The sequence below is a fragment of the Aulostomus chinensis genome, chromosome 8, assembly GCF_037954235.1.
Source record: "Aulostomus chinensis isolate RoL2024-O1b breed Wild chromosome 8, RoL_Achi_v1.0, whole genome shotgun sequence".
NCBI classification, from domain to species: Eukaryota; Metazoa; Chordata; class Actinopteri; order Syngnathiformes; family Aulostomidae; genus Aulostomus; species Aulostomus chinensis.
The window spans coordinates 5,448,735-5,474,402 of NC_141327.1; the positions used below are offsets into that span (position 1 = coordinate 5,448,735).

General features: G+C 43.0%; 2 protein-coding genes across 15 annotated transcripts in view; both read right to left on the reverse strand.

The window, feature by feature from the left end:
• rims1b (regulating synaptic membrane exocytosis 1b) overlaps nucleotides 1–7,715 on the reverse strand; it is an 85,389-nt gene extending 77,674 nt beyond the window's left edge. For 7 of the 14 annotated variants that reach the window (XM_086210557.1, XM_086210554.1, XM_086210555.1 and 4 more), the window contains exon 1: nucleotides 7,196–7,713. In XM_086210557.1, the coding sequence (XP_086066683.1) occupies nucleotides 7,196–7,362 (167 nt within the window). In that variant the 5' untranslated portion in view covers nucleotides 7,363–7,713. Of the gene's footprint in view, nucleotides 1–7,195 lie in introns of all 14 variants that reach the window. The other 7 variants (XM_086210553.1, XM_086210566.1, XM_086210556.1 and 4 more) reach the window with 3 other exon arrangements.
• A 2,054-nt stretch (nucleotides 7,716–9,769) lies between these two features.
• Nucleotides 9,770–14,562, reverse strand: krt97 (keratin 97). The gene is made up of 8 exons (XM_086210567.1): nucleotides 14,100–14,562; nucleotides 13,440–13,522; nucleotides 13,023–13,179; nucleotides 11,966–12,130; nucleotides 11,718–11,843; nucleotides 11,307–11,521; nucleotides 11,026–11,081; nucleotides 9,770–10,948 (listed from the first exon to the last, which is right to left on the reverse strand). The coding sequence occupies exons 1-8, from the start codon at nucleotides 14,475–14,477 to the stop codon at nucleotides 10,842–10,844; spliced, it is 1,287 nt and encodes a 428-aa protein (XP_086066693.1). The 5' UTR covers nucleotides 14,478–14,562; the 3' UTR covers nucleotides 9,770–10,841.
• Between the last annotated feature and the right edge of the window lie 11,106 nt (nucleotides 14,563–25,668).

The window sequence follows — 25,668 nt, forward strand, 5'->3', positions numbered from 1 at the left end:
GCCATGCAAGGTGCCACCCAACTCCATTCATCCATCCATTTTCTACTGCTTATCCCAGGGGTGTCAAACTGATCCAGTAAAGGGCCGTGTGGCTGCAGGTTTTCATTCCAACCAAGCAAAAGCAACACCTGATCCAACCAATGAGCTGTGTGGACACAGGTTGATTGATTTAAGTAGAATCAGGTGTTGCTTTTGCTCGGTTGGAATGAAAACCTGCAGCCACACGGCCCTTTACTGGATCAGTTTGACACCTGTGGCTTATCCTGTTAGGTTTGCAGCCTATCCTAGTAGCCTTTGGGTGAGAGGCGGGGTTCACCCTGGACAGGTCACCAGTCCATCGCAGGGCCAACACATAGAGACAGACAACCATTCACACTCACATTCACGCCTACGGTCAATTTAGAGTATCAATCAGCCTCGTCCCTTCTTGATGTCTTTGGACTGTGGGAGGAAGCTGGAGTACCAGAGAGAACCCACACAGGACAGGAACAGGGAGAACATGGAGACTCCACACAGAAAGATCCCGTGCTGGAGCCGGGACTCGACCCGGAACCTTCTTGTTGTGAGGCGACAGTGCTGACCACTGCACCACTGTGCCACCTACAAATTGACAAACTCAATCTTGGCAATTCAAAAATGACTGGTTGATCTGAAACTAGAAGAGAAAAGTGGACCAGCCAACACTAGTCTAAACTCAGCGTATCTTCTGTCCCATGATGCCAATCTGTCTCAAGTTTATTAAAATCTTCAATAAAAGTCTTTAACCCATCCACCAGTGTTTTGCATCTGTGGTTTCATAGTTGCTTTGAGCGCGCAAATACTCTTTGACATGGTTCAGGAGATAGAGTGGCCTTCGTGTTGCTGGTTTGATCTTTGCTTCTCCTGTCAAATGTTTTTGGAGCAAAATAAGAAACCTTAATCACTCCTGATGTGTAGCGCTAAGGTAGAACGGTGCTGCAACGTAAATAGAATCAATTTACTGTTTGGCTCAGGGGTCTGTGCTGATTCAACCCGGTGATTAGGACACTTTAGTCAGGGTAGAGAACATGCCACAATGGCACTGGAATGTACACTGCAGGCTAAACTGAAAAATAGGGATTGCTCTTTGTAGATGTGTAAGAGGAGGCAACAGTTCAAAGTCAGATGCATCAGATAAAAGAGCACAAAGGTTAAGATGTTAGCTATGCTATTAGAGCATGCAATCGGTCACTGCACAACTAACACAAGTTTAGGTTTGTTAAGATGTCAGTGTCATTCTGCAGAGCAAAAATGTGCAGGAGCTACTGTAAAGGCCATGACATTAACTAACAGGGTTGCCCTAAAAAATTTGTGATTTTTTTGTGATGGAGTTTCTATTAATTAAGATTAATTGATTAATATTTCTATCCACCCTTGACAGACAAACGCAATAGAAGTCAAATGGCTGCAGCCTGTTACCTGAAACAAGATGCTAAAATGTAAACTAGAGTTAAGCAGAACTGCAGATCAACGTGTTCATTCTCTGTGGTTTTCATATCTACAGAACAGTTTCTACCTCCCAGGTTATTTGTAATGTGATCTATCACTGATTGATAAAATGTACATCCCTGAGCAGAGCAGAAGTCCAAATATGAGCTCCACAAATAAAAACCTGCACTTGACCTTGGTCAGCCAACTACAAGTGACTTCTTGGTGGACGGCAGCAGAGATAACAGTAGACATTCAGGGGGGCTTTGCTGCCCTCTAGATGCACCCTAGCCAGCAGTCTTGTAGAGATTTGTGTGTGTGTGTGTGTGTGTGTGTTTGCGTGTGTGTGTGAACCCTAACAGAAGCTGTTCCTTATTCTTTCTGTCGCCCCTTTCCTCTCTCTTCCCACCAGTCTAATCCCTAAAACCTTTAAATCCTCCCTTCTCTCCCTCCTTCTGTGCCCTTGCTCCTATTTTTTTTTCCTATGTCCATCTGGTCTTCAGGGACAGACACTGGCAATTTGCACTTTGTGCTGTAACGTAGATCAGAAAGTAGTACTAGAATGTTTTGTAAGATATTTAAAGCAAATCCTACGTGTGTGTCAGTGAATTCAAGAAGTACAACAACCCGAATAGCGTATTGGCTCTCCATTACCTCCACCCACCTCTCTAAATATAAAGCCTTGTGTTGTAAACCATCATCTAAAACTGTGTACAGACCCTGAGTGCATCTTCTGTATATTTGAAGCATCATTCCTGTATTTGTAAGTCAGAAATTCCTGGGCGTTAATGGGAACTTGGACAGTTGAAACAGGGAGAAAGGATTTACCATCTAAACAAAGAGAGCTCGGTTGGTTGGTGGTTGTGAGCAGCATTTTACTAAAGTCCCCCCACACCCCCCCCCCCCCCCCCCACACACACACACACACACCAACCCACCCCACCCCTTACAGTGAACAGACAGTGCAGGAAGCCTGAGAGTCAGCCAAGGGAAGTCCAGGTGCAGTCCTTCAGAGCCAATGATTAGCCCCGAACCACAACAACAGATAAAGTCCTGTATCAGTAGAACCTTATCACTAGCAGCTGCTCGGCTCTCAGGCAGTTTAGACAGAGCTGAGCAGACAAAAAAAACCTGATTTTCACTGCTGCGTGGGGAAGAATGACTGACATTTAAGTATGAACACGCTACCATAAATATACTGTAAATAGAGAGGATTTTTGAAGGTTTCAAATGGTTAAAGATGCACAGTTTGCTAGTGAGAAAATAAGGAGTCAGCTGATAATAAACATGGCCACAAGTACCCCAACTGATATTCAGCCTTTTTGTGATTATTTGAAACCGCATTTGTCAAAATCTGATTGCAGATAAATTAAATAAGTTTTAAATGTGGTACTTTGACTCTGCAGGAAGTGCATTTTCAAGGAACACTCCACAGCTGTTGTGCCTCCTCCTCTGTATTAAAGTACATACAGTCGAGATGGAATTGAAGCAACAGATTGTTCTGTCTCTGATCTCTTGATCCTAACAGGGTAGAACCATCGTCTGCATAACTGGGACAGCTAGAACAGAGAAATGGCTCATTTGAGGTAAACCAGAAAACCACCGGCATTGTTTGGTTCTGTAAGGGTCATAATGCCAGGTTTATTTCTGAATATATCTGAATTTAGACACCAAGATTTTCATTTTCACATGAAAGTACAAAGATCAGTTGTTGGTCTCCTTTATGACCAAATAATTGGTATCCGCCCTGAAAAAACACAACACAGTCGAACAAATTGATAAGTTTGAACATAAGGTTCAGTCTCTTTGTATTCATTTAAAAGTTGGTCAATTCTGTCCCAAACAGAAGTAGTTGAGCCTTTTTGCATGAGTCAAATCTTTTTCAAGTTCGAAGTTTTTGAGTGTGGCTTGCGACCAGCTCCCTATCCCAGAAGTTGCTGCTGTTTCACGTCACGAAGAGGACGTTGACCAACAACATGGAAGACAGACGGGACAGAGAATTATGACTAATTATGACTGAATTGTGCCCGATGGTGAGCTTAGAGCTTCAGTATTGTTACTGTGAACGAGAATCCACCATCAACACCACAATACCGTTTACCATGTAACAATCCTGTATAGAACAGCAGGGACTGTTCCGGTAACTGATGAGGAGAATCATGGGATGTGCAGTGCACAGCTCCGTTAAACAGCAGAGAAGCAGCACAGCCGTTTTCTCTGCACAAAGTGCATGTGATTTCCGTTAACCGTCTAAAATAAAGTCTGTTGTTAACATGATTTAAAGACAAATTAGTGTTTTATTCTACCACACAGAATATGAAAGTAAATACACTTTTGAATTGTGAAGCTTTCAAGTGTCTTAAAACAGTGATAGCCAACAAGTGGTTGAACAAGACTACAGATATTTAATGTCATCACTGAGAAAACAGAAGAAGTTTGGAGAAGGTTGTGGTGTAGTTCTGTCATAGCTTAACGCTAACTTTGTCATTCAAATGATTTAATTTTAGAAATCACAACCATAAATAGTAATTCATTTGTGTCGATGATCTCACTAAACAAAATTTGACGTCTCCTAAACTTTTGTTAATTTTTTGCAATAAAACAAAAATCTACTGTAATCATCCCATTGCCTTGTGGTGCAGGGAAGCCACGGCGATACTAACTCCTGGGCTCAGCAGCAAAAAATATGTCATCCCGCCATATTTGATTTTTTTTTAATGGTAACTGGACTCATTTATATATAGCGCCTTTCTACCTTAGCAGCACTCAAAGCACTTTACAGGGTCATCTCATTCACCTATTCACACACACACACACACACACACACACACACACACACACACATACATGCACACACACGCGCACACACGCACACACTGATGGTGGAGGCTGCCATGCAAGGTGCCACCCAACTCCATTCATCCATCCATTTTCTACTGCTTATCCTGTTAGGTTTGCAGCCTATCCTAGTAGCCTTCGGGTGAGAGGCGGGGTTCACCCTGGACAGGTCACCAGTCCATCACAGGACCAACACATAGAGACACACAACCATTCACACTCACATTCACACCGACGGTCAATTTAGAGTATCAATCAGCCTCGTCCCCTCTTGATGTCTTTGGACTGTGGGAGGAAGCTAGAGTACCAGAGAGAACCCACACAGGAACAGGGAGAACATGGAGACTCTCACAGGAAGATCCCGTGCCCGAGCTGGGACTTAAACCCCGAACCCTCTTGCTGTTAAGTAACGGTGCTGACCACTGCACCATCGGGCCTCCCCACCACCCAACTCATCAGGAGCAACTATCAGTTCAGTATCTTGTTCAAGGCCACTCTAACGTGGTCACCAGTGAAATGAGGATTGAACCAGTGACCCTTCAGTTGCTAGGCGGCCACTCTGCATCTGAGCCTTGCAGCTGCTGTGTTAATCCCAGTATGAAAATAGTGCATAAAGCACTCAAACTGCCAAATGTGTACGTACAGCCTCAAGAATTCAAACACAAAAAACTGGTCCAAAAAGTAACATTTAACTTCACCTTAGCGACCATCAAACACAAAACTATTGATTAAAGGAATATTTCACCCAAAAAGCTGTTTGGTTTTTGTGCCTTTCAAGCACTCACAAATAGTTGCTTTGCACTTGCAAATGCTCTTTTCTCTGCTGAGCATACGGTGTGACAAAGAGGACATGGATCGTACCAAATGATTTGCCTTAGAGTTTGTGAATTGATGACTCTAGACCACTTTGCTGCTGTTAGCTGTCAGCCGCCATTAGCTTCAAGCTAAATATACGTGGCTGACTCTTTCTGCATTCTGGAGTCACAAAAAAAAAAAAGATGGGTGGAAAAATGTCCTTGTGAGTTCAAGATACCTATTTGTGAGTCCTTGAGGAGCAAAATACTTTTTAGGGGTGACGTTTGGCTTTTAGTTGGCAAGAACACCAATCTCAGTATTCACAGTATAAAAGGTTTTCCTAATGTTTCACCATTTCTATAGTGGCACAATGACGATGGGAGGGTTTGTTACATAGGCATAATGTAACATGGTCCTAGAGGTCACGCTCCACAGGTGTGAGACCCTGTGACATCACCACAGAAGGCAGATGTCATCAGCAGGTGAGGGTGTCTTTGGTCTGTGTCTCAACATGATCAAATACACCCAAAGTTACAAGTAAAGAACCATTTAAAGCTCATTTTCAGTTCCTCTCATTGTAAGTCATGTAAATTGTCCCCATGCCATCCCACAGCTGTCTCACTCAGAGTATTACCCATAATGCACAGAGGAAGTAGCAGCTCCTGAATGCATTTGAAATCTGTGAAAGGCTTTTCTTGAATAATCTTGCAAAACTATTAAAGACTGCCTCCTGATTCACACATTTTTTGAGACCTGTCCGTGGCGCGGTCAATGATTAGCCCGATGATGAAGCCATTATTGACTGGACCTGAGCTGTGCCTCATGGAACATTAAATACATCACTTCCTCTCAAGGGGCCCTGGCGCGGCTCTCCTCCCTTTAGGCTGCAGCCCGGAAATGAGAACTGCCATTAGAATGGAAGCTGCCAGAGTGCTGGGATGCTGCACGCCTGCCTGCATATCCTGGAAAGGGCCAGAAACAGGGCCCTCACATGTGCATAGAGTCCATTAGCATCCAGGCCCAGCTCAAGCCAGAGTCTGGTGCCTGACGGGAACCCCTGCGGCATCAAACTGTATAGTAAAAGGCTGCTTCATGACAAAGCACTGGAGTACTGCCCAAACATCAGGAACAGTGTGTCTAACATGACCTACAGCCATCTCAGGCGATCCCCTATCATTTTCCCAGCATGCATCTTTAGTGGCGTGCCTGTAACATTTCTCAGAAACATCTCACCAGTATATTCTTCAGGTTGGTAAGGAAGGACAATCACATCAACACGCTTGGTGCTCTCACATGTACCAATGACATTGTATACGTCTGTCTTAACCGAGTCCAGTTCACATCAGGCCTGTTCACATTCCCAACCACACCCCATCTCCTTCCCAGGCAGCGAGCAGCACGATGATGGCACACAATCCTTCACCCGCGTCCGTCTGTCAGGCTTTAGAAATGGTGTGTGTATGTCGCCTCGCTGCTGTGGGCTATAATGTCATTGTTATTCCCATTATTGCCCTGACAATCACACACACACACGCGCTTATAATGCCCCTCCGGCTCGCCTGCTTGCGTGCGTAAAGGGGAACCGAGCTCAGTGATCGGAAGTGTAAAACCGAGGGACGGGGGTGCCGTCCCCATTGATGAAGAACGAGAGGGATGATGCTATGATCCCCCCCCCCCCAACACACATACACACGCGCACGCACACACACACACACACACACGCTACTGTCACGCCCCATCCCCTACACTTGTAACGCGCGTGACCCCGTTTCGGGTCACGTGAATCGACTGTGACGTGTGTTGTTTTAACGTATTGATCGATTCCAGCAGCGACCCTCTCGAGGCTGCTCGCTTCCTCTCCTTCCTGCTGCTTCTGCTCTTGCTGCTCATCCTGGTGGCTACATGTTTGGGGACCACCTCCCTAAACCTGCACAGCTCAAGGACTGAGGTGTAGCAACCTAGCGCCCAATGATGGATATGATAGAGGTGACCGGGTGTGACGGGTGGGAGATGGTGACCACCGTACAGGCCAGCTGCTGGCATTCTGGTGGGCTGTGATACCAGCGGCAGCTCTCTCTATCTGAAGTTGCACTGACAGAGAAAAGGTTGCTCTTACTTTAGCATGGCTTGTTCTTTCTCCTCCTCCTCCTTCTGCCGAGCCATCACTGCCATGATGATCTTCCTCTCCTCCTCGGTGAGGTGGCTTAGGTCCGGCAGATCCGGCATGGATGGCGGCGCGGTGGGTGGGCGAGGGCCGCCCTGGGGCCCCACCGAGGCGGACATCTTTTCCACCACCACCACCACCCCACCTACTCCTCCTCCTCGGCGTGTCGTGTCGGCTGACAGGTTCCCCGAAGCGTTTCCGAGCCACACCTCACAACATGGTCCGCGGGCAAAGCGGCGGCGGCGGCAGTAGCCGCAGCTCGAGCGAATAGTGCAAGCCGGTCATGGTTGCAGGCACCTCGGTTGTGCTTTTGTTTGCCCTGCCGGGGGGTTTCTCTTCCTCCACACTATCGTCGTCGTCCCCCCCCACCCCCCGCCTGCCCACCTTTCCCCATCCACCGCCCAGATTCACTGGGAGCCCATGACCGTGTTGGAGTTGATGCGAGCTAGAGGGACGTCTCGATCACTCGGCTGCTCCGTGGTTCCTCCGCCGTCGAAGGACTGGAGCTGATGCTGGGCGCTATAGGCGGAGTTCTCTCTCTCTCTCTCTCTCTCTCTCTCTCTCTCTCTCTCTCTCTCTCTCTCTCCAGTCAATGGGGATGCAGCCCTTCCTTCCTTCTTTTGCGGGGGCGCGCTTACTCATGTGAAAATGGGGTCCTCGCCATCAACACACACACACACACACACACACACACACTGCACCACTAACACGCACATGTGCGCGAGAAAACTTCCAAAGTTCACAAGGGGTTGCAGAGACATTATTCTCGCGATACTTGATTAATTTCTAGTAATCTTCTGATCTTAAAGTTCGCTTTGAAGCACGACGTATAACGCACGTGCTGAAGAACAATCGCGTTCGTCTAATTCAGCACCGTGGACAGCGGCTGCTCTCGCTCTGCACGCTCGAACACTTTTTCAGGTTGTTTTTGTTTTACATATCGTCTGTCCAACTTGCTGTTTTCTTTATTCTGGTGATTGTGTGCAACAGAACACAAACCAGATGAACTCGAATTTTCACGTCACTGACCTCTGCATGTAGTTTGAACAGTTCCATGCAACACCTGGACATATTTCACGTTATGTTTTCGGATCGTTAATGGATTCATTCAAGTCAATATTTGTTCTTATGATCTCCCATTTGGCCAAGAGACATATTTGTTCACATTTTAAAGTTGAAGTTGATATAGAATTAAAATGATACCCTAGTGGGGTGATGCAATATCACCTCCCTCTGCTGACCTTTCAGCGGGACAACAACTTTTCATGTTGTTTAGCAAAGACAGACGGTGTCCAATAATAGCCTCGGAGTTACTACGGGCCAGCCCCTCGGCTTGTTTGTATTCAGACCCACACTGCCAGGCTATACCGATCCGGAGCTGGCACCGGTTTCTCCCGATGACGTAATGCCGGGTGAGTGGCTGCGTCCATCCAGTAGATGGCAATAACCTGGCTGCTGCTGCTGCTGTTGCTGCCACCCAGCCTCGTCAAGTGACGTCACTGAGGGGGTGACTGTACCGCGGTGACGTCAACTTCCCGTGGTGCAGAATTTTGTCATCATTTAGGTCGTGACAAGGGACCACCAGCCCAGAGTGACAACGTCGTGCTTCAACGGAGCAGATATGTGAAGCACAAACGCGCTCGCACACACACACACACACACACACACACACACACACACACACACACACAAAGAGCTTGTGTGCAAAGTACCAATAAAACTGGATTATGATTAGTAGTAGTAGTAGCAGTAGTAGAAGTAGTGGTATTATTGTCATTATTAATTTTTTTACGAGTTAAAGCCATGCATTTGTCAAACAGATTTTTTTTTTGTGGTTTATTTCATTAGTGTGATATAACAACTCGAAAACCTTCCAATAATAAATTGAATCATTGAATATTATTTTTAATGAAGGACACAGTTGTTGCAACGCAGTAATAAGCAGTCTCTTCTCAGTGAAGGATGCAAAGATATCCATATAAATCAAATAATTTTGGACGACTGCAAAAGGGACCTCTGTGAGTGAAAAAATAACATTTATTTTACAGTTTCTGTACTGTCATTCCTGTAGGAAATACTAAGAAAGGCGGTTTAAAACAGTATTTTGGATATAAAGTACGGAGAGCACTGTGGGTCCCCTGATGAACTGCTTAAGGGCGCCCCCCGCTGGGCAATTGAGGCTACAGAGCTGGCTGGCTGTGCATTTTGCTCAAAATCATTTTTCGAAACAGCATTTATTTGGTGGTAAAGAATGAATGTTCAATTATATTTAAATATGCATGTGTGTATATACTTTCAAAAGGAAAACAATTTAAAGCTATATATGGGTGGTGGTTGTTTTGTTTTCAATGCAAAATGGATGGACAAGAACTCAAAATGAAATTCCATGTTTTACCTGATGTAAAAAGAGACCAACGTGAAAGCACTTCATACCTCCCATAAAATGGAAATTCATTTTGTGTAGTTTTTAATTCATACTCTACCTTTCCCAGTCAACAGCTGTGTAAATAAAAGAATCAAAAAGAATTCGTAAATCATCTTTTATTCCATTTAAATCCAAAACCATCAAATCGCCATTCGGCCAGAAGTCAAAATAACAGAACATTCAAAGAGGTGGTAACTTTTATAAGATGTGAGGATTAAAGTAAGGAACCAAAATACAGGGGACCAATGTCAGTAAGGTTGTTTTAAGATTTCTGCTTACTTAGTTTAAAGTCAGGGTCGTCATTGTGAACATACTGACATCTAGCGGACAAATCGAAGCACTGCATGTCCCGGGGAGACTGTAAACCTTTTAGATTTATTGACACACGGCACAATCGATGCACGTTGAGGCCATCTATGAGTTTCCACATTGTGGTTGTTTCTGAGGAAAATGTGAGTAATGTAACCCACAAAAACATCTCCATGGTTAAATTAACTCAGCGAGACACAGAGCAGAAAGACACATTAGCTTTTTTTTTTTCCACGAAAGAACACATACATTAGATTGCACACCTTAGATAGTTCGCACCCTATCTTTCTTCATAAATTTAAAGTCAAAAGACGCATTAAACATGGCACAAACGTTGTGTTTCACTTTAAATTAAATATTATTGTGAATAATATGCTGAGTTTTAAACTATAAATGAGTCCTTTCACACTGAAACTGGACAAATGTGTCCATCAACTCCATGGCCACAGAATGAAGGGACTCAATTACACTACAGAGCATTTCCTCTTTGATCAGACGTATTGCAGCATCTAGTGGATAAATTTGGTATGACAGACTGGAGAAAGGCTGGAGGCTAGTTTGTCATTCTGGTGATATTTTAATCTGATTCTGTCGCCAAAACAAGAAACCTCAAATACAAAAATACATCTTTCTTGCACAGAATAGAATTTTTTTCCTTTGGAAAAAGACATGATGAATGAGTTTGGATATCATTATCATATGGATACTGGAATAAAGACAAATACAAATACCCCCTAGTTTTATCAAAATTCAGTAGATACACGTGGGAAACACCAGAAATAGAGTGACAAAAGAATTTCTATTAAAGCAGATTTCTTTTATTTTTAGAATTCTATGACTCGTATTTGTCAGGATCAGGTCTATCTATTTCTTGATGACCTCCGTGTCCACGTCTTCCGTGCGGGACACCACAGTTCCATCGACAATCTCCTCAATCACTACCCTCCTCCTCTGGGTTACAACTGGTTCAGCTGTAGAAGAAATCAAAATAATTATTGCAACCATGTAATATGAAAGAGCCAAATTTATAAAGATGATGTTGACTTACGTTTGACTTCTTTGAACTCTTTGACCTCTTTGACAACAGAGATGGTTTTTATTCTCCTAAAAAGAGACAAAAGGGTTTTTGCTACTGAGAAAAAAAACATTTAAAATTCTAAAGAACATTCAAGTTTGTGGTTTTCTTTGCACCCGGCTACTCATGCTACCTGTCCCCTGTAGCGTCATGTTTATCATGCCAACGCCAGAGTATATAGTTTTTTTAGTTGTTGCATAAACGTTAAATCAATTGGATGCTTTATGGAAAACAGTTGAGTGAAGAATTCTTACTCCTCTCCATCAAGCAGGCGTCTGTACTCGGCGATCTCCAGCTCCAGCCTGGTCTTGATATCGAGCAGCAACTTGTAGTCAGCTGCCTGCCTCTCAATGTCAATCCTCATCTGGCTGAGCTCGCTCTCCAGGCTGTTGACCCTGGCCTGGAGCTGGCTCAGCTGCATGCTGTAGCGGGCCTCCGTCTCTGCCAACTGGCCCTCCAAAGCAGATTTCTGCACACGAGACCAAGCACAAAAAGAAATGTGAGAGGTCATGCTAATATGTTGTCTTTTCAGGTGAACCACTGGTATTAGACATGAGAGAAAAACATAGAGCCAACAGATTTGAGCAGTGACTTTTGAAGTAAATCGGATTGCAGTGAATCAAACATCCTATTTTTTCATCTGTGTTAGTTCCATGTGTCATTACCAGGCTGAGCTGGGACTGCAGCTCAATCTGCAGGGCCTGCAGGGTCCTCTTGAGCTCGGTGATTTCACTGCGGGAGGTCTGGAGGGTCTCAGTGCTGGTTACCACTTGCTTGTTCAGTTCATCAAACTGAAGGCAAAGAATACATCAAGAAAACTGTCAGAAAGCTACAAGGCAAGCATTTGATATTTAATCAGATATACAGATCTATGCAGAGACACTATAGGATAATCTAATCTTCTAAACCTTACCTTGGCTTTGTACCAGCTTTCCATTTCACGACGGTTCTTCTCGGTAATGCCCTCGTACTGACTTCTGATCTCCTCTAGAACCCTGCTCAGGTCCTCCTGGGGCCTGGCGTCCACCTCCACATTCACAGAGCTTGAGTTAATGTGGCCACGCAGAGCAGCAAGCTCCTACAACCAGAATGACAGAATGGTCAGATGAGGTCAGATGAGGCCAAAGGTCAAACGCTTCAATGACCAGGAGCCAGCTGGGAATCCCATACGCATTTGATGAAAGATGTTAGCTCTTGATAGCCACCCACACTGTTGCTCTGATACCAAAATGCTGATCAACTTCGGTTGCAAGCAGAAACCTATGAATAACCACCAGGGGTTAAATAAATCCTTGATATTTTTAAGAACAGCCTCATCACTGACGACAAAAAAATGTCGAGGAGTCCTGCTGTTACAGCCTTCCTGGTCTTGTCTTGACATGAAGCTAATATTAGCCGTTAGCTCATTAGCTTACAGTAACTAATACTGATATCTTTAAATAATTAAAGTAAAAATTCAAGGTTCACACAAGATTTGGTTTGTGTTCAGTGACTTTGTGGCGTTACGCTGTTTCAAACTTGTCTACTCAGTGTGGTTAATGATTAAGCTCATTTAAATGAACATATCAGTACAACATGAATGCGTCTGTCACATTTGATACATGTTTTAGGGTAATGACCATTTAATGGCTTTTGCTCAGCTCCGCCATGAGTAAATAATAAATCAGCTGATCTTTGATCAGTGAGTCATTATTCTTTCGGAGAATTTGCTTGAGGTTGGTGGCTTGATGCCAGAGCAGGTGATCCTAACAAGTTTTGCAGTGACTGTTTGTCTCAGAGTAAGCTAACATCTCTTGAATGACATTAGGCAAATAGTTCTCTGTCAGGTAAACTGTTTGATCTCTCTCAGTAACTGTGGCTGCTCAGGCCAACTTTCCTTGTGGGTAATGTCAAGATTTCAGTTTGAAGTAGTGAATTTCATAACCATGAAAATATCAACTGGGTGTTGATGCTGTAGACAGAGCCGTCACCTCTGCGTGATTCTTCTTCAGGTAGACCAGCTCCTCCTTAAGGCCCTCTACTTGCATCTCCAGGTCGGAGCGGGCTATGGTCAGCTCATCTAGGACCTTGCGCAGTCCGGCAATGTCCGTCTCCACTGACATCCTCACTGCCAGCTCATTCTCAAACCTGTTGATGATGATGCAGCACAGAAGTTCATGTTGCTACACCTGCTGAATTGGTGTTACCATCAACAAAAGTGAAGGGGAATCTCCAACAAAACTGGTTAAACCAGTTTTACCGCTCCGCTCTGAATGTTAACTGTTTGACAAGATGTCCATGAAGTCTGGGATCAGTTAAAAAAAAAAATGCTGGGCAGCAGCTCTTTAAAATGTTGCATCTGTCAGGTTATCACAGATTTACTACTCGGGGATTGCTCCTAAACTCACTTGACCCTGAAGTCTTCCGCGGCCAGCCTGGCGTTGTCAATCTGAAGCATCAGCCTGGCGTTATCCTGTGTGGCCACAAGGATCTAAAGCAAAAACACACAGTAGCATTTCCTTAACCACATGTAACACCACCGCAAAGCCATGATAGTGATTTAGGATCCACAATGTCAAGTTGATGATCAGACGTCCTTTCTTTAACCTTGACTTGCATTTCATAGTAATGACTGTAATCCACATTCCTCTTGACAGTGAGAAATAATAAATACAGTTTATTTTTAACGAACATATCGAATTCAACACATGCTAGGACGCTATTCAGCCATTCATTCACACTCAGTAGAGATTAAGGGTGTTCTCACCTCAGTATTTCTTAAAAAGCACACTTGAGGAAATGATCCAAATGTGTGTGTGTGTGTGTGTGTGTATATATATATATATATATATATATATATATATATATATATATATATATATTCACTTTCTTGCCTGAAGAGAAAAAAAATTCTAATAAATAATCATCAGAGTGTATTTGTTGTCTCTGAAAGTGCTGGTTCACTGCTTGTTCTTGCTTCTAAATGGCTTTTGTCCTCGTCGAAAGTTTGTTTTACAAGGAGAATCACAAAACAACGGACTTGATGGTCTGGGTGGTGGAGGTCTCACCTTTTTGCGCAGGTCTGCGATGATTGCCTCATACTTGCTGTAGTCCCTGACGGTGGGGGTCTGCTTGTCGTACCACTCGCGGATCTGACGCTCCAGCTGCACATTGGCGGACTCCAGAGAGCGAACCTTGTCCAGGTAAGAAGCCAGGCGATCGTTGAGGTTCTGCATGGTCTGTTTCTCGTTGGTTGACACGCTAAAGCTGCCGCCGTCGCCCCCGCCGAGCGACCCTGCGTTATAAAGGAGGCCGTTGGAGGCATAGGAGACTTGGGCATTTCTACTGCTGGCCCCGCCGTAGACGCTGACCCCCCGCCGGGAGCCCAATGAGGGGATGGAAGACAGGGACCGGGAGGAATATCCAGTGCGGAGTACGCTGGTCATGGTGACTTCTTGCTGTGTTTCAGGTGCAGCGTTCAAGACACTTGTCAATCCCAGAGAGGTGATAGAGGAGATGGAGCATGGAGACCCGGAGGATGGAATTTATAGGCGCCTCCCTGAGGGCGGGAGCGGTCAAACAGGTAGCAAAGATGCTGCATGCTCGCCCCCGCCATCAGGTGTGACCACACAGGGCGTGATGATGCGCTGGCAGCCCGCATGTCTAACGGCTGCCAGGGCGCATTTCAGAGAGGACAAGGAAAGGTGTGTGCTGGCAACGATCGAGCAGTGTGACACTCCTAATCTCAGGCGGAAGTCTGGGCTTACTTTCCCTTTTTGATCGTCAAATTTCCTTTAACCCTCATCATTTCACCTGTAAACTGTAATGTTTAAGAGCTTTGTCTCAATTAAGTAATCGGCCGCTTTTATTTGCCATAGCAGAACAGGTGCAATTCTGACAAGGCTAGTATTTGTAGGAGCGATACATTTTTATCAGTATTGACTGTGGTTCCATTCTATTTAGTGTCGCAGCCGTTCCAGTGAATCCACACTCACATTACCATCGTGGCCCACCTGAATGGAACAGGGTCATAAGTAATAGAGATGGACCATTGCATTTTTTTCTCAGCTGATTTTCTCTTTTTCAATTTTCTTTTTGTCAGAGTGACCTCCCTGTACCGATTATTGCTATTTACAACTTTCTGTCTAAGAACTACACTTGACAGAAAATAAAAAATACATAAATTTTACTTTTCTTCAAAGGACTTTAATTAAATGACAGAAAAATCAGAGTTTCCCCCAAATTGCACGAGGTTACAGGATCTCTTCTTATTTAAACAGCTCTCAAATAAATAAAGTGCTCTCCTTCCAGGCAGAGGAACAAATAAAACTGAAAATAAGCCGCTGGAACTCCAGCTGCTTCTGCACATCTTTTACTGATAGAAGTAAAGCAGTTGAATGCAGCAGCCACTGAAGGGCAGGGGAGGCTGCAGGCGAGTTCTTGGCCCCCAGTTTTGCCTACTAGCATTAGCTGCTTTCCCTTTGTTAGCTTCCTCAAATTGGGTTGATGGAGTTTGAAGTGTTGGGTTGGGGTTGTAGTTTGGGACGTTGTGGTTGTGGCTCCTCCATGGAGTGTTTTGGCTTGAGGGTTTTACAAATTGAAACCTTGACCCCGAAATTCCATCAGACATTGCTGCAATCTCAAGCTGCCTGCCGGCTTTGTGAACTTGCTCAGATTCTGCTGATATGATCCTTGCCTCTTGATTCATGTTTCTATCACATGCACGTAGAGTATGTATTGTGTACATTCTGACCTTTTCTGGTCTATTTTTGTGATTGGGAGCCTGCACTTAGTGGTTTGGGCTTTGTTTTTGTTTTTTTCGCTTTTGATTTTTGTTTTGTTTTTTGTTTCTCAAAAGAAATTGCCCGGATATACATTTTCATTCTTCTGGAAATTTCCTGTCTGGCTCGATCTGCTCTGTGCAGTTTGACATGCCATCCATCAAAAAATGGATGAAGTTACACACCAGTAAGTGACTGGTGACACTTACTGGCAAGTTACAGATCAGGCAGGGCACTCTGAGAATGGGGCGGTTCCGGGCCGGGCATTGGTGCATCCCTAATAATTTTAATGCTATTCCTATTAGCATTTTCTTCTTGTTCTGTCGTTACTTAGCTCTACTAAAAAAACAAAAAACAAAAACGTTATCTTATATTTTGAACTGAAAGTGCAGTTCACTCGCTTGCGGGCAGAGCTCAGAATGCCATAATGACAATGGCAGCAGCAGAAAGATGCTTATCAGTTGTTTTCTTGGCAGTGTTCTTTAATACACGAGGCTGAGCAACATAGAAAATACTCCTTCAGATTTTCCAAAGGAAGAACTTTAAAAGGAGATATTTAAAAGAAAGATGTTGTCTGTTTCATTTCAACAGGCAGAAATACCCAGAGAATGGGGCTTTCTATTAGCAAAATAGGCCTCTGCTTCCCATCCAGGCTACACCTTGATTACAATAAAAAAAATATGGACCATAAGTCCTGCAGCCAGTGAACACATGATTCTAGAAATGGTGTCATCTGTAAATTAGTTGTGGATAAGATTAACCTAAATTGTTTTTTGTTTAAAAAATAACAACAACAACAAAACATGATTTAAAATTACAACTGTAGATTGCTTTAAAGTTAAGGTACTCGGTTTCTGTTCATCACTTAGCTTGAAGGTGTGGAGCCAACTATGAGGTTATCACAAAATAAATATTTTTTGATAAGATTATGAAAAAATGTTTGATCATTGCTGGTCTTAATGTTCAGCTCCCACATACTCTTACATTTACAAGGCTAAGCCAACTGGCTGAGTGAATCATGGATCCAGAGAAAAAACAGTGGTTGGAGACATTGGAGGAAAGAGAGGTTACTGAATACGCATAATTTGGAGAGGCCGACAAAAAAACTGAACAGCAAACTGCCGTAGTTCTGCACTGGGAAATACTTGAACACAACCACCTGTTTCATTAACTGAAACAACATGAGCTGTTAAACTAGTCAGACAGTTAGAAATGACTGATGGTGCATGTCATTGGGCAACAGAAGAACAGCATGCCAATATCGAGCGACGCGATGCTGCAGTGAACAACTGTATCAGTGACAAACTAAAACTAAAATATTTACATTTGCTGCAGGCATTAAAGTATTCATGAAGAATTTCACAGGTGTCATCACCAAGTTGGGGGTCGACGACACAAACTTTATTTCTGGTATGTGATCTAGTCTCACATCTGAATCTCATTTGTGCCTCACTATTCCGCTGAACTAATAGTCTTGTTACATATCAGATAAACACCATTAATGGTTGTACATGCTGATCAGAATTAATATTTCAATAACTATAGATAGCTTCAGAGGCGGCATGGCTGGGAAGAGTGGCTGTCTAGCAACTGAATGGTCGCAGGTTCGATCCTCACTTCCACCAGTGACCATGTCAAAATATCCTCGAGCAAGGTACTGAACCCCTAATTGCTCCTGATGGCCCAGCGACAGACTGGCCACCCGTCCAGGGTGAACCCTGCCTCTCGCCTGATGTCAGCTGGAATAGGCTCCAGCCCCCCGTGACCCTTAACGGATAAGTGGTTTCGAAAATAAAATGGACAGATGGATGGATCAGTAGCTTCATTATATTTATTATTATTGTTTTACTATCAAAACACTCTTAAACTTCAGTCTGAGTCAGACATGTTTGCTGTATCACATTGCAGCAATTAAATTGTTTACATTTTGTCAGATACTTTGATGTTGAAAAAAGCTTTTAGCTTCAATTTCTGAAATGTTCCACAGTTTTTATGAGGGTTTGTCATGTACTTATCACAGCAAAGGAAAATGAACTGACTGCCGTCAGAAATCAGCCTCTAAACTATGAAGAGATAGTAATTTTTTATACAGTATATTGTTGATATTGAAGCATTGTTATATATACAGGAGGGTCCCAAGGTTAGAACCTTGAGGAACACCACAACCAGAGTGGCTTACAGTGGAATAGACATTGTTTGCTCTGTCAGGTAGTGTCTGTCCCAAGACCTGACAAATGTGTTGAAAATATCATTGCAATTAATGAAAGAAACTGGGTAAGTGAATATATATATATATGTATATGTATATATATATATGTATATATATATACATATATATACATATATATATGTGTGTGTATATATATATATGTGTATATATATATATATATATATATATATATATGTATATATGTATATGTACCAGATGGATCTAAATTAATTACACTGAATGAGACATTAGGCTGAATATTAAAGTTCCCCCCTGTGATTTTGATTCTTTCAATTGTTTCCCACAATTGCGTGTGTAACTACTAATATTATACTGTATCTCTCCTACACTGCCAGGTTACCGAGAGAGCTTTTTTAATTAAGTCTGTTAATTAAATCATCATATTCTTGAATCGTAATGACATTTTCAGATTTCTGCTTTGATACCTCAGTTCAGATTAGCAGCTTGAACTTGCTTCTACTCTCAGAATGAGGAGGGAGAATGCTATATGGTGGTTGCATCAGTGGGCCTATTGTTACCTCCACCAAGGAGCTAATGGTGTCCTTTGTTTGATGGCAACAGGACCTACAGAAAAACTATGAGGCCAGTGGAAAGTCGGCATGGACCAAGGAAGAACATGTTTAATTTTGGGACAATCCATTCTACAAAGGGAAAAATTGAATTTTTTTTACATTGAGTTTGGCTGAGGTCACCATGGTGGAAAAAAGCACCCTTTAATCGTTTGATCAAACAATCAAACAAACAAATTGTTTTTTTTGTGTTCATTAGATCCAAACAGGCCTGTTTTGATTAGGCTGTCAACAGAAATAATGGAACTGAGCAGCATCCAGTTCCCATGACTGAAAACATTTATCCAAGCACACTTTCGACAATTTAACTAGTTAGGGCCTGAGTCAGAAGGTACTTCAGGTGAAGACCCTATTATGTTTGCTTGTTTATAATTATAATTGTAGACCATATAAAATGGATGAATTAGAAGTGCTGGCTGTCATTATCCTCTCATTTACTGGGTGGCGGCCCAGTGTGGCCTTTAATCAAGTGTTGGCTGAACATGAAGGAAATCTTTTATGAACCAAGCATCCACCTTCACTATTAAGTATCTGCAGGAGGGAAGAACATTACCTGAGAACTGGTTGGAGTAGAAGTACCACAGCTGCCTCTTTGGGTAAATGGCAAAGCCCTGTGATTTCATTAGAATACTGCCATTTTAAGACAGGGAAGTACTTGACAAAATTGATTCTTGGAAGTAAGTTGCCAATGGGGATTAAGTCACGATAGAAATAAGATTGGCATCAGAGTTAGCTAGTGCAGATTAAGCCAAAAATAATTTTACATTATAATCACAATCACATTCTCTAAATGCTAATGTCTGCAGGGTGTGGTGTGAATCTGTTCTACTCAAGTCACGCACTACTCATCCCTACAAGTACTTCATACCCATTTGAAAGTCATACAGCCTTCAAGGGTTCAACCCCCCTCCCCTATTGTATTTCTATGCCTTGTTTTAGCAAAATCAGCTATAGCCTGGACTCACGCGCTAGTCTCTAAATACTTGTAGAGGCTTCAGATATTCTCAGAGGTTTTGTTGCAAGCAATGAGTAGGAACAATTAGAAAGTTTGGGGGAAAAAAACAACAACCCTTGAGCTACAGAACCAATCCAGAGTCTATAGGGCGGCACTTTGGTGATGAAGTCCTGTACTGGTAAAAACTGTCCTACAAGCAACATGGGCATTGCTCAGTAATGGCAGGCATGAAAGGAGTGCAACTACTACTACTACTACTGTTGCTACTACTGTTACTACTACTTCTGCCTTGAATAAAATGACAAAAGCAGTGCAGAAAGCATTCAGTGCGTTTGTGGACACATTATCTGGACACATTAACTGACAAAGACTTGCTATGTCCATTCTTTGTGCTTGGAATTCATCGTTTCTCTTCCTTGTAGTGAATTTTTTTTTTCTTTTGGCATGAGTTTAACTGTGTTTTGTAGTACAGATGTGTGTTCTTGGCCTTGAATAACCTCAGACCCCTCCTCGCCTGCTCAGCTGTTAAGGAGAAAAACGGATGGTGTGATGATGTGGGATTTCCTTATGTGGTGGATGGAGACAACATAGAGTGGTTCTAGTGAAAGGGTCTGTGGAAGCTGGCCTGTGGGGACTGGTGGTTACTTCTGGACAGAGATGGCGGGATGGTTCAAGGTTTAGCTGTCGGTGAATGGAAAGATAGGATCTGGGTAGTATTCTGGATTCGTGGTTGAAAATGAAAGAACAATTCTTTTTGAACATGTCTTACCAGTATCTGATACTGGGTCGTCTGGGATGTGGATAGCTACATTATCAGACTTTCCCATTCTTCTCAAAACTGCACATGCCCACCCGATATTGGTCACTGTGTCGTCTGCTGCGTGCCTGCTGCAGTGAAGAGTCTGCATGGCAAACAGGACAGTAAATCAATTAATGAAGACTGATTGACTGGATCAGACACTGGGTCGAAAATTGTTAATTAAATACAACACAGGTGAGGTGGTTTAGGTAAGGTCACTGTGCGAGCTTACCTAGTTTACCTGCTGGCCCAGAATGCCTTGTGGGTGAGCGTCAGCATATTGTCATAAAACAACATGCTGGCAGGTTAGATCAGGTAAAGAGGAAGGAGTTCTACCTTTACATCATCATCATCCAGCAGCCCCTCTAATGAATCCCCTAATCGAAAAGAAGGTAACAGCCACTCAGCCTTGACTTGTTCAGCTGTTTGAAATATGTGCCACTCCCAGTTCAACATAACACTGAATGGCAGCGCCACTCCTAAAGAAATTGTTTTATGGAAGGCCCTGTTATGTCACCCTGAGGTGTTTATTAAAATGTCAACGTTAACAAAGATAATAGTTTTTCAGGCCCTGTTGAGCCAGTTTTGCACGTGAGTAACCCAAATGACCTATTCAGTCTTCAGTGTGTTTTTTTTTAAGTCCCTTAAGTTTTAGAGTTAGTATAAAATCAGAAATCTACACGTAAGCCTTTTACAACTAGAAAGTGCTCAGGGAATATCTGTGCCAAGTAGAAAAATACCGTTTATATCTTGCAAATGGCCAAGAACAGTCTTCAGGATCCGGGATCTACAACAGGATCCGGGATCTACAACTCGATTCAGATCACCTCCAAGTCACCTGTTCCTTATGACATTACCTCATTTGTCTTTTCACCAAATTCAATCAAAAAGTATGTAATAGTTTTTGAGATTTCAATGACAAGCTCATTTACAAAAGAGATGACAAGGTCCAACCCTTTTTAAGGATTCGCTCCAAAATCTATTGGGTTCTACCTTGGCCCATGGCCCATTCTCCCCTTAATAAAAGTGGTTCAGTAGTTGTTGTGTGTAAACCCAACTACAGATTAAGAACTGCAAAACATACCTCGGGGGAGGTAATAACCTCATTTCACGCTCTCCTTTCAGAAAAGAATTAATACTCATCATATATACATTGTTTTCTGTTGCTTTTATCAGTGCCCTCATTAGTCAAAAAAAAAAACCTTCTGACAGAAGGAGGAGGTTAGTGACATATGTAATTAATGCAATTCTTCCCAGATAGTCAGGAGGAAACATCTTGTTGCCGTCATCTGTCAGACCGATCAGCCGCTCCCTTCATTTCAAGGTGTCTCTGTAGGTCAAGTTTGTCATTTAAACACATCTCTGGAATGATGTATGTCAGCTCGTCTGTCGAGATGGAGACATAATTGTTTATCCTCACCGGTTGGATCAGCGTAAAAATCTAAGGTGTGGTGGATTTGGTTTAACAGATAGGCAAAAGACTTTGGCTGCAAATGTGCACTTTCTGGTTGTTCTCCTCTAGGTAGAAGGGAAATTCAATTCTCTGAGAACTGAAGTCAGATTCCTGAACTCTAGACAAAACAGATACTTTACATTTCAACATGGCACCCATGTGGAACTGTTACATCTTTGTAAAAAAACAACAACATGTGCATGTTTCATTAGCAGTCTCTATGTTGCTAATGCTCTCCATACAATTTTGGGAGTAAGGCTGTCTTGAAACCAGAAGTTATGTTGGTGACTGAGTGAACTGAATTCCCATAAAAACTGTCAGGGAGTTAGAAGCGACAACAATTTTCAATCACAACTAAAATAGGCTAGACTCAGATGACAGGCTGAAATGTGACTGCATGCTGCTGTGTATGTCTTTATTTAGTCTATACATGTTTAAACTTTATGTACCGATTGAAAAAGAGCAAAATAATTTAGCAATGAAGATTTTCTTCCTCACAACTTTTGTTCACACTTGTATTAAAGTCCATGTTAGTGAGCGCTTCACCTTTGCTGTGAAACTCCTTCCCCCTGACAGGTGCTGGATTCTTACTCAGGCAAGTCAGGGACCGGTCACAATCAGGATCTGGTGTGGCCCCCATTTGCAACATATCATCTTCATTTCAAGTTGATCTGGTTGTTGAGTTTGTTGAGTATTCTATAGAATATTCTTCCACCTGTCAATGGCTGTATTAAATTCCCTTAGCAGGAACATAAAACTTTTTATATTATTTGGAGAATGTATGTTTTTGGCAGAAGCAGTGATTATCACTTCGCTGTTGTGTCAGTTTTATGTAGTGAGTCACATGATCAAGTCAATATTTTATTTATAATTTTCTATTTATCATTGTGTACCGCCCTCCTGGTCCTTACTCTGAATTCTTATCTGAATTCTCAGAGTTTATATCCAGTTTAGTTCTCAAATCAGATAAAGTCATTATTGTAGGTGACTTCAATATTCATGTGGATGTTGATAACAACAGTCTGGTGCTGCATTTCTCTCTCTTCTTGACACAATTGGTTTCCATCAGTCTGTTCATGAACCGACTCACCGCCACAACCACACCCTCGACCTCGTCCTAACATATGGAATTGAAGTTGAACATCTAGTTGTATTTCCACAGAACACGCTTTTATCAGACCATCAATTAATCACATTTGAATTTATTCTAATCAACTACACTCCACTCAGGAAAACAGTGGTTTCCAGATGTTTATCTGATCAGGCTGTAGCTAGATTTAAGGAAGCGATTCCAGTGGCGCTTAATTCAGTGTCATGTCCCATTGTTACAGAGGACGCTGTTGTCAACCTTAGTCCTTCCCAAACTGATAATTTTATCGATAGTGCAACAGGCACCTTAGGATCAACTTTGGACTCATTTGCCCCACTAAAAACTAAATCTATAAATCCAAGGAAACAAGCACCTTGGTACAATTCAGAAACCAGACAGCTTAAACAAAAAACCCAGAAGTTAGAGAGAATATGGCGCTCCTCCAAACTGGAGGAGTCACATATAATCTGGCAAGACAGCCTTAAAAGTTATAAGAAAGCCCTTCGTATAGCGAGAGCAGCCTACTACTCAGCACTAATAGAGGAGCAGAAGAACAACCCTAGGTTCCTCTTCAGTCCTGTAGCCAGACTGACAGAGAGCAACAGCTCTACTGAACCAAGCATTCCTGTTTCCCTGAGCAGCAAAGATTTCATGGACTTCTTTAATGACAAAATTGTCCTTATTAGAGAGAAAATTCACCTCCTCCTGCCATCAGCTGACAACATGGCACCTATAGCCTCAGAAGCCTTAGAGGCTGCTGGAGGACCAGACGTACACTTTGACAGTTTTTCTACTGTTAGCCTTGATGAGCTCAGTTCAATCATTTCCTCCTCTAAATCATGCACCTGTCTTCTAGACCCCGTCCCAACCAAGCTACTTAAGGACTCTCTACCCCTCGTTAGCACCTCCCTCTTAGATATGATCAATGTGTCGCTGTTATCTGGTTACGTCCCACAGTCCTTTAAAGTGACAGTAATTAGACCCCTTCTCAAAAAAGCAACCCTGGATCCAGAAGTTTTGGGCAACTACAGACCAATATCAAATCTTCCTTTTCTCTCCAAAATTCTGGAGAAAGCAGTTGCTAAACCGCTGTATGACTTTCTCCATAGCAACAGCTTATTAGAGGATTTCCAGTCAGGGTTCAGGATTCATCATAGCACAGAAACAGCACTCGTCAGAGTTACCAATGACCTCCTACTAGCATCAGATGAGGGATTGGTCTCTGTGCTGGTCTTATTAGATCTTAGTGCAGCTTTTGATACCATTGACCACCATATCCTTCTACGGAGACTGGAACCTGTCATTGGTATTAAAGGAACTGCACTTAACTGGTTCAGGTCATATTTACTAGGTTGATCTCAGTTCGTACTCGCTAATGATAAACCCTCGGAAACCACTGCAGTCACTTATGGTGTTCCACAAGGCTCTGTGCTTGGACCAGTCCTCTTTACTCTATACCTGCTTCCTCTCGGTCACATTATTAGGAAACACTCAATTAATTTTCACTGTTATGCTGACGACACACAGCTGTACTTATCAATGCATCCACATAAAATAAATCAGCTGACTAAACTGGAGGCCTGTTTAAAGGAGATAAAAACTTGGATGACCCTTAATTTCCTTTTATTAAACTCCAATAAAACTGAAGTCATTGTCCTGGGCCCAAAACATCTTAAAGACACCCTATCTAATGAGATAGGTACCCTGGAAGGAATTACCTTGGCCCCCAGCACAACCGTAAGGAACCTAGGAGTTCTCTTTGATCAGGATCTGTCCTTTCATGCCCACATTAAGCAAATTTCTAGGACTGCTTTCTTTCATTTACGAAACATTGCTAAGATCAGACACATCCTGTCTCAAAAGGATGCAGAAAAACTAGCCCATGCCTTTGTCACTTCCAGGCTGGATTACTGCAATTCCCTCCTATCAGGCTGCACCAGTAGGTCCCTAAAGACTCTCCAGCTGGTCCAAAATGCTGCTGCCCACATGTTGACGAGAACTAATAGAAGAGACCATGTCTCTCCTGTACTGGCTTCTCTGCATTGGCTCCCTATCAAATTTAGAATAGAATTCAAAATTCTCCTTCTAACATACAAAGTCCTCAACAGTCAGGCACCTTCATATTTGACAAAGCTCATAGTCCCCTATTATCCTGCTAGAACCCTTCGCTCCCAGGATGCGGGGTTACTGGTGGTTCCTAGAGTTTCTGAAAGTAGAATGGGAGCCAGAGCCTTCAGCTATCAGGCTCTGCTCCTGTGGAACCGTCTCTCAGTTTCGGTCCGGGAGGCAGACACCCTGTCTACCTTTAAGAGCAGACTTAAGACCTTCCTTTTTGATCAGGCTTATAGTTGGGCTGCTTAGGCTGGCCCTTAGATATTCTGCTATAGGCTTAGGCTGCTGGGGGATCTCTCATGGTGCACTGGGCTTCTCTCGACTCCTCTCTGTCCTCCTATATTTGTCATACATAAATCATACTCATACATATTACTAACTCATCTTCTTCTCCGGAGCCTTTTGGCTCCCCTCATCCCAGATCCTGGGTGCTGCTGGAGGAGGCTGCACACCTGAAGAGGCTCAAGCTGCCACCCATAGCTCCACCTGCTCACGTCCCCCGTCTGTCCATCAGTCTCTTCCTTTTCTCTCTCTCTGTATCTCTGTCCCACTCTTTCCTTCTGCATAAATGTCTTGCTCCATTATCTTTCTTTGTCTCTGCCCCGCTCTCCTGCTCTCTTTCGCCCCAACCGGTCAAAGCAGAAGGCC

Excerpts from the sequence above, each read along its gene's own strand:
- krt97 (XM_086210567.1), bottom strand. The coding sequence starts at position 14,477 with ATGACCAGCGTACTCCGCACTGGATATTCCTCCCGGTCCCTGTCTTCC. Across the intron at positions 11,844-11,965 it reads AAAGCTGGTACAAAGCCAAG|TTTGATGAACTGAACAAGCA; the intron begins GTAAGGTTTAGA and ends CTTTGCCTTCAG. Across the intron at positions 11,522-11,717 it reads TGCAGTCCCAGCTCAGCCTG|AAATCTGCTTTGGAGGGCCA; the intron begins GTAATGACACAT and ends TCTCGTGTGCAG.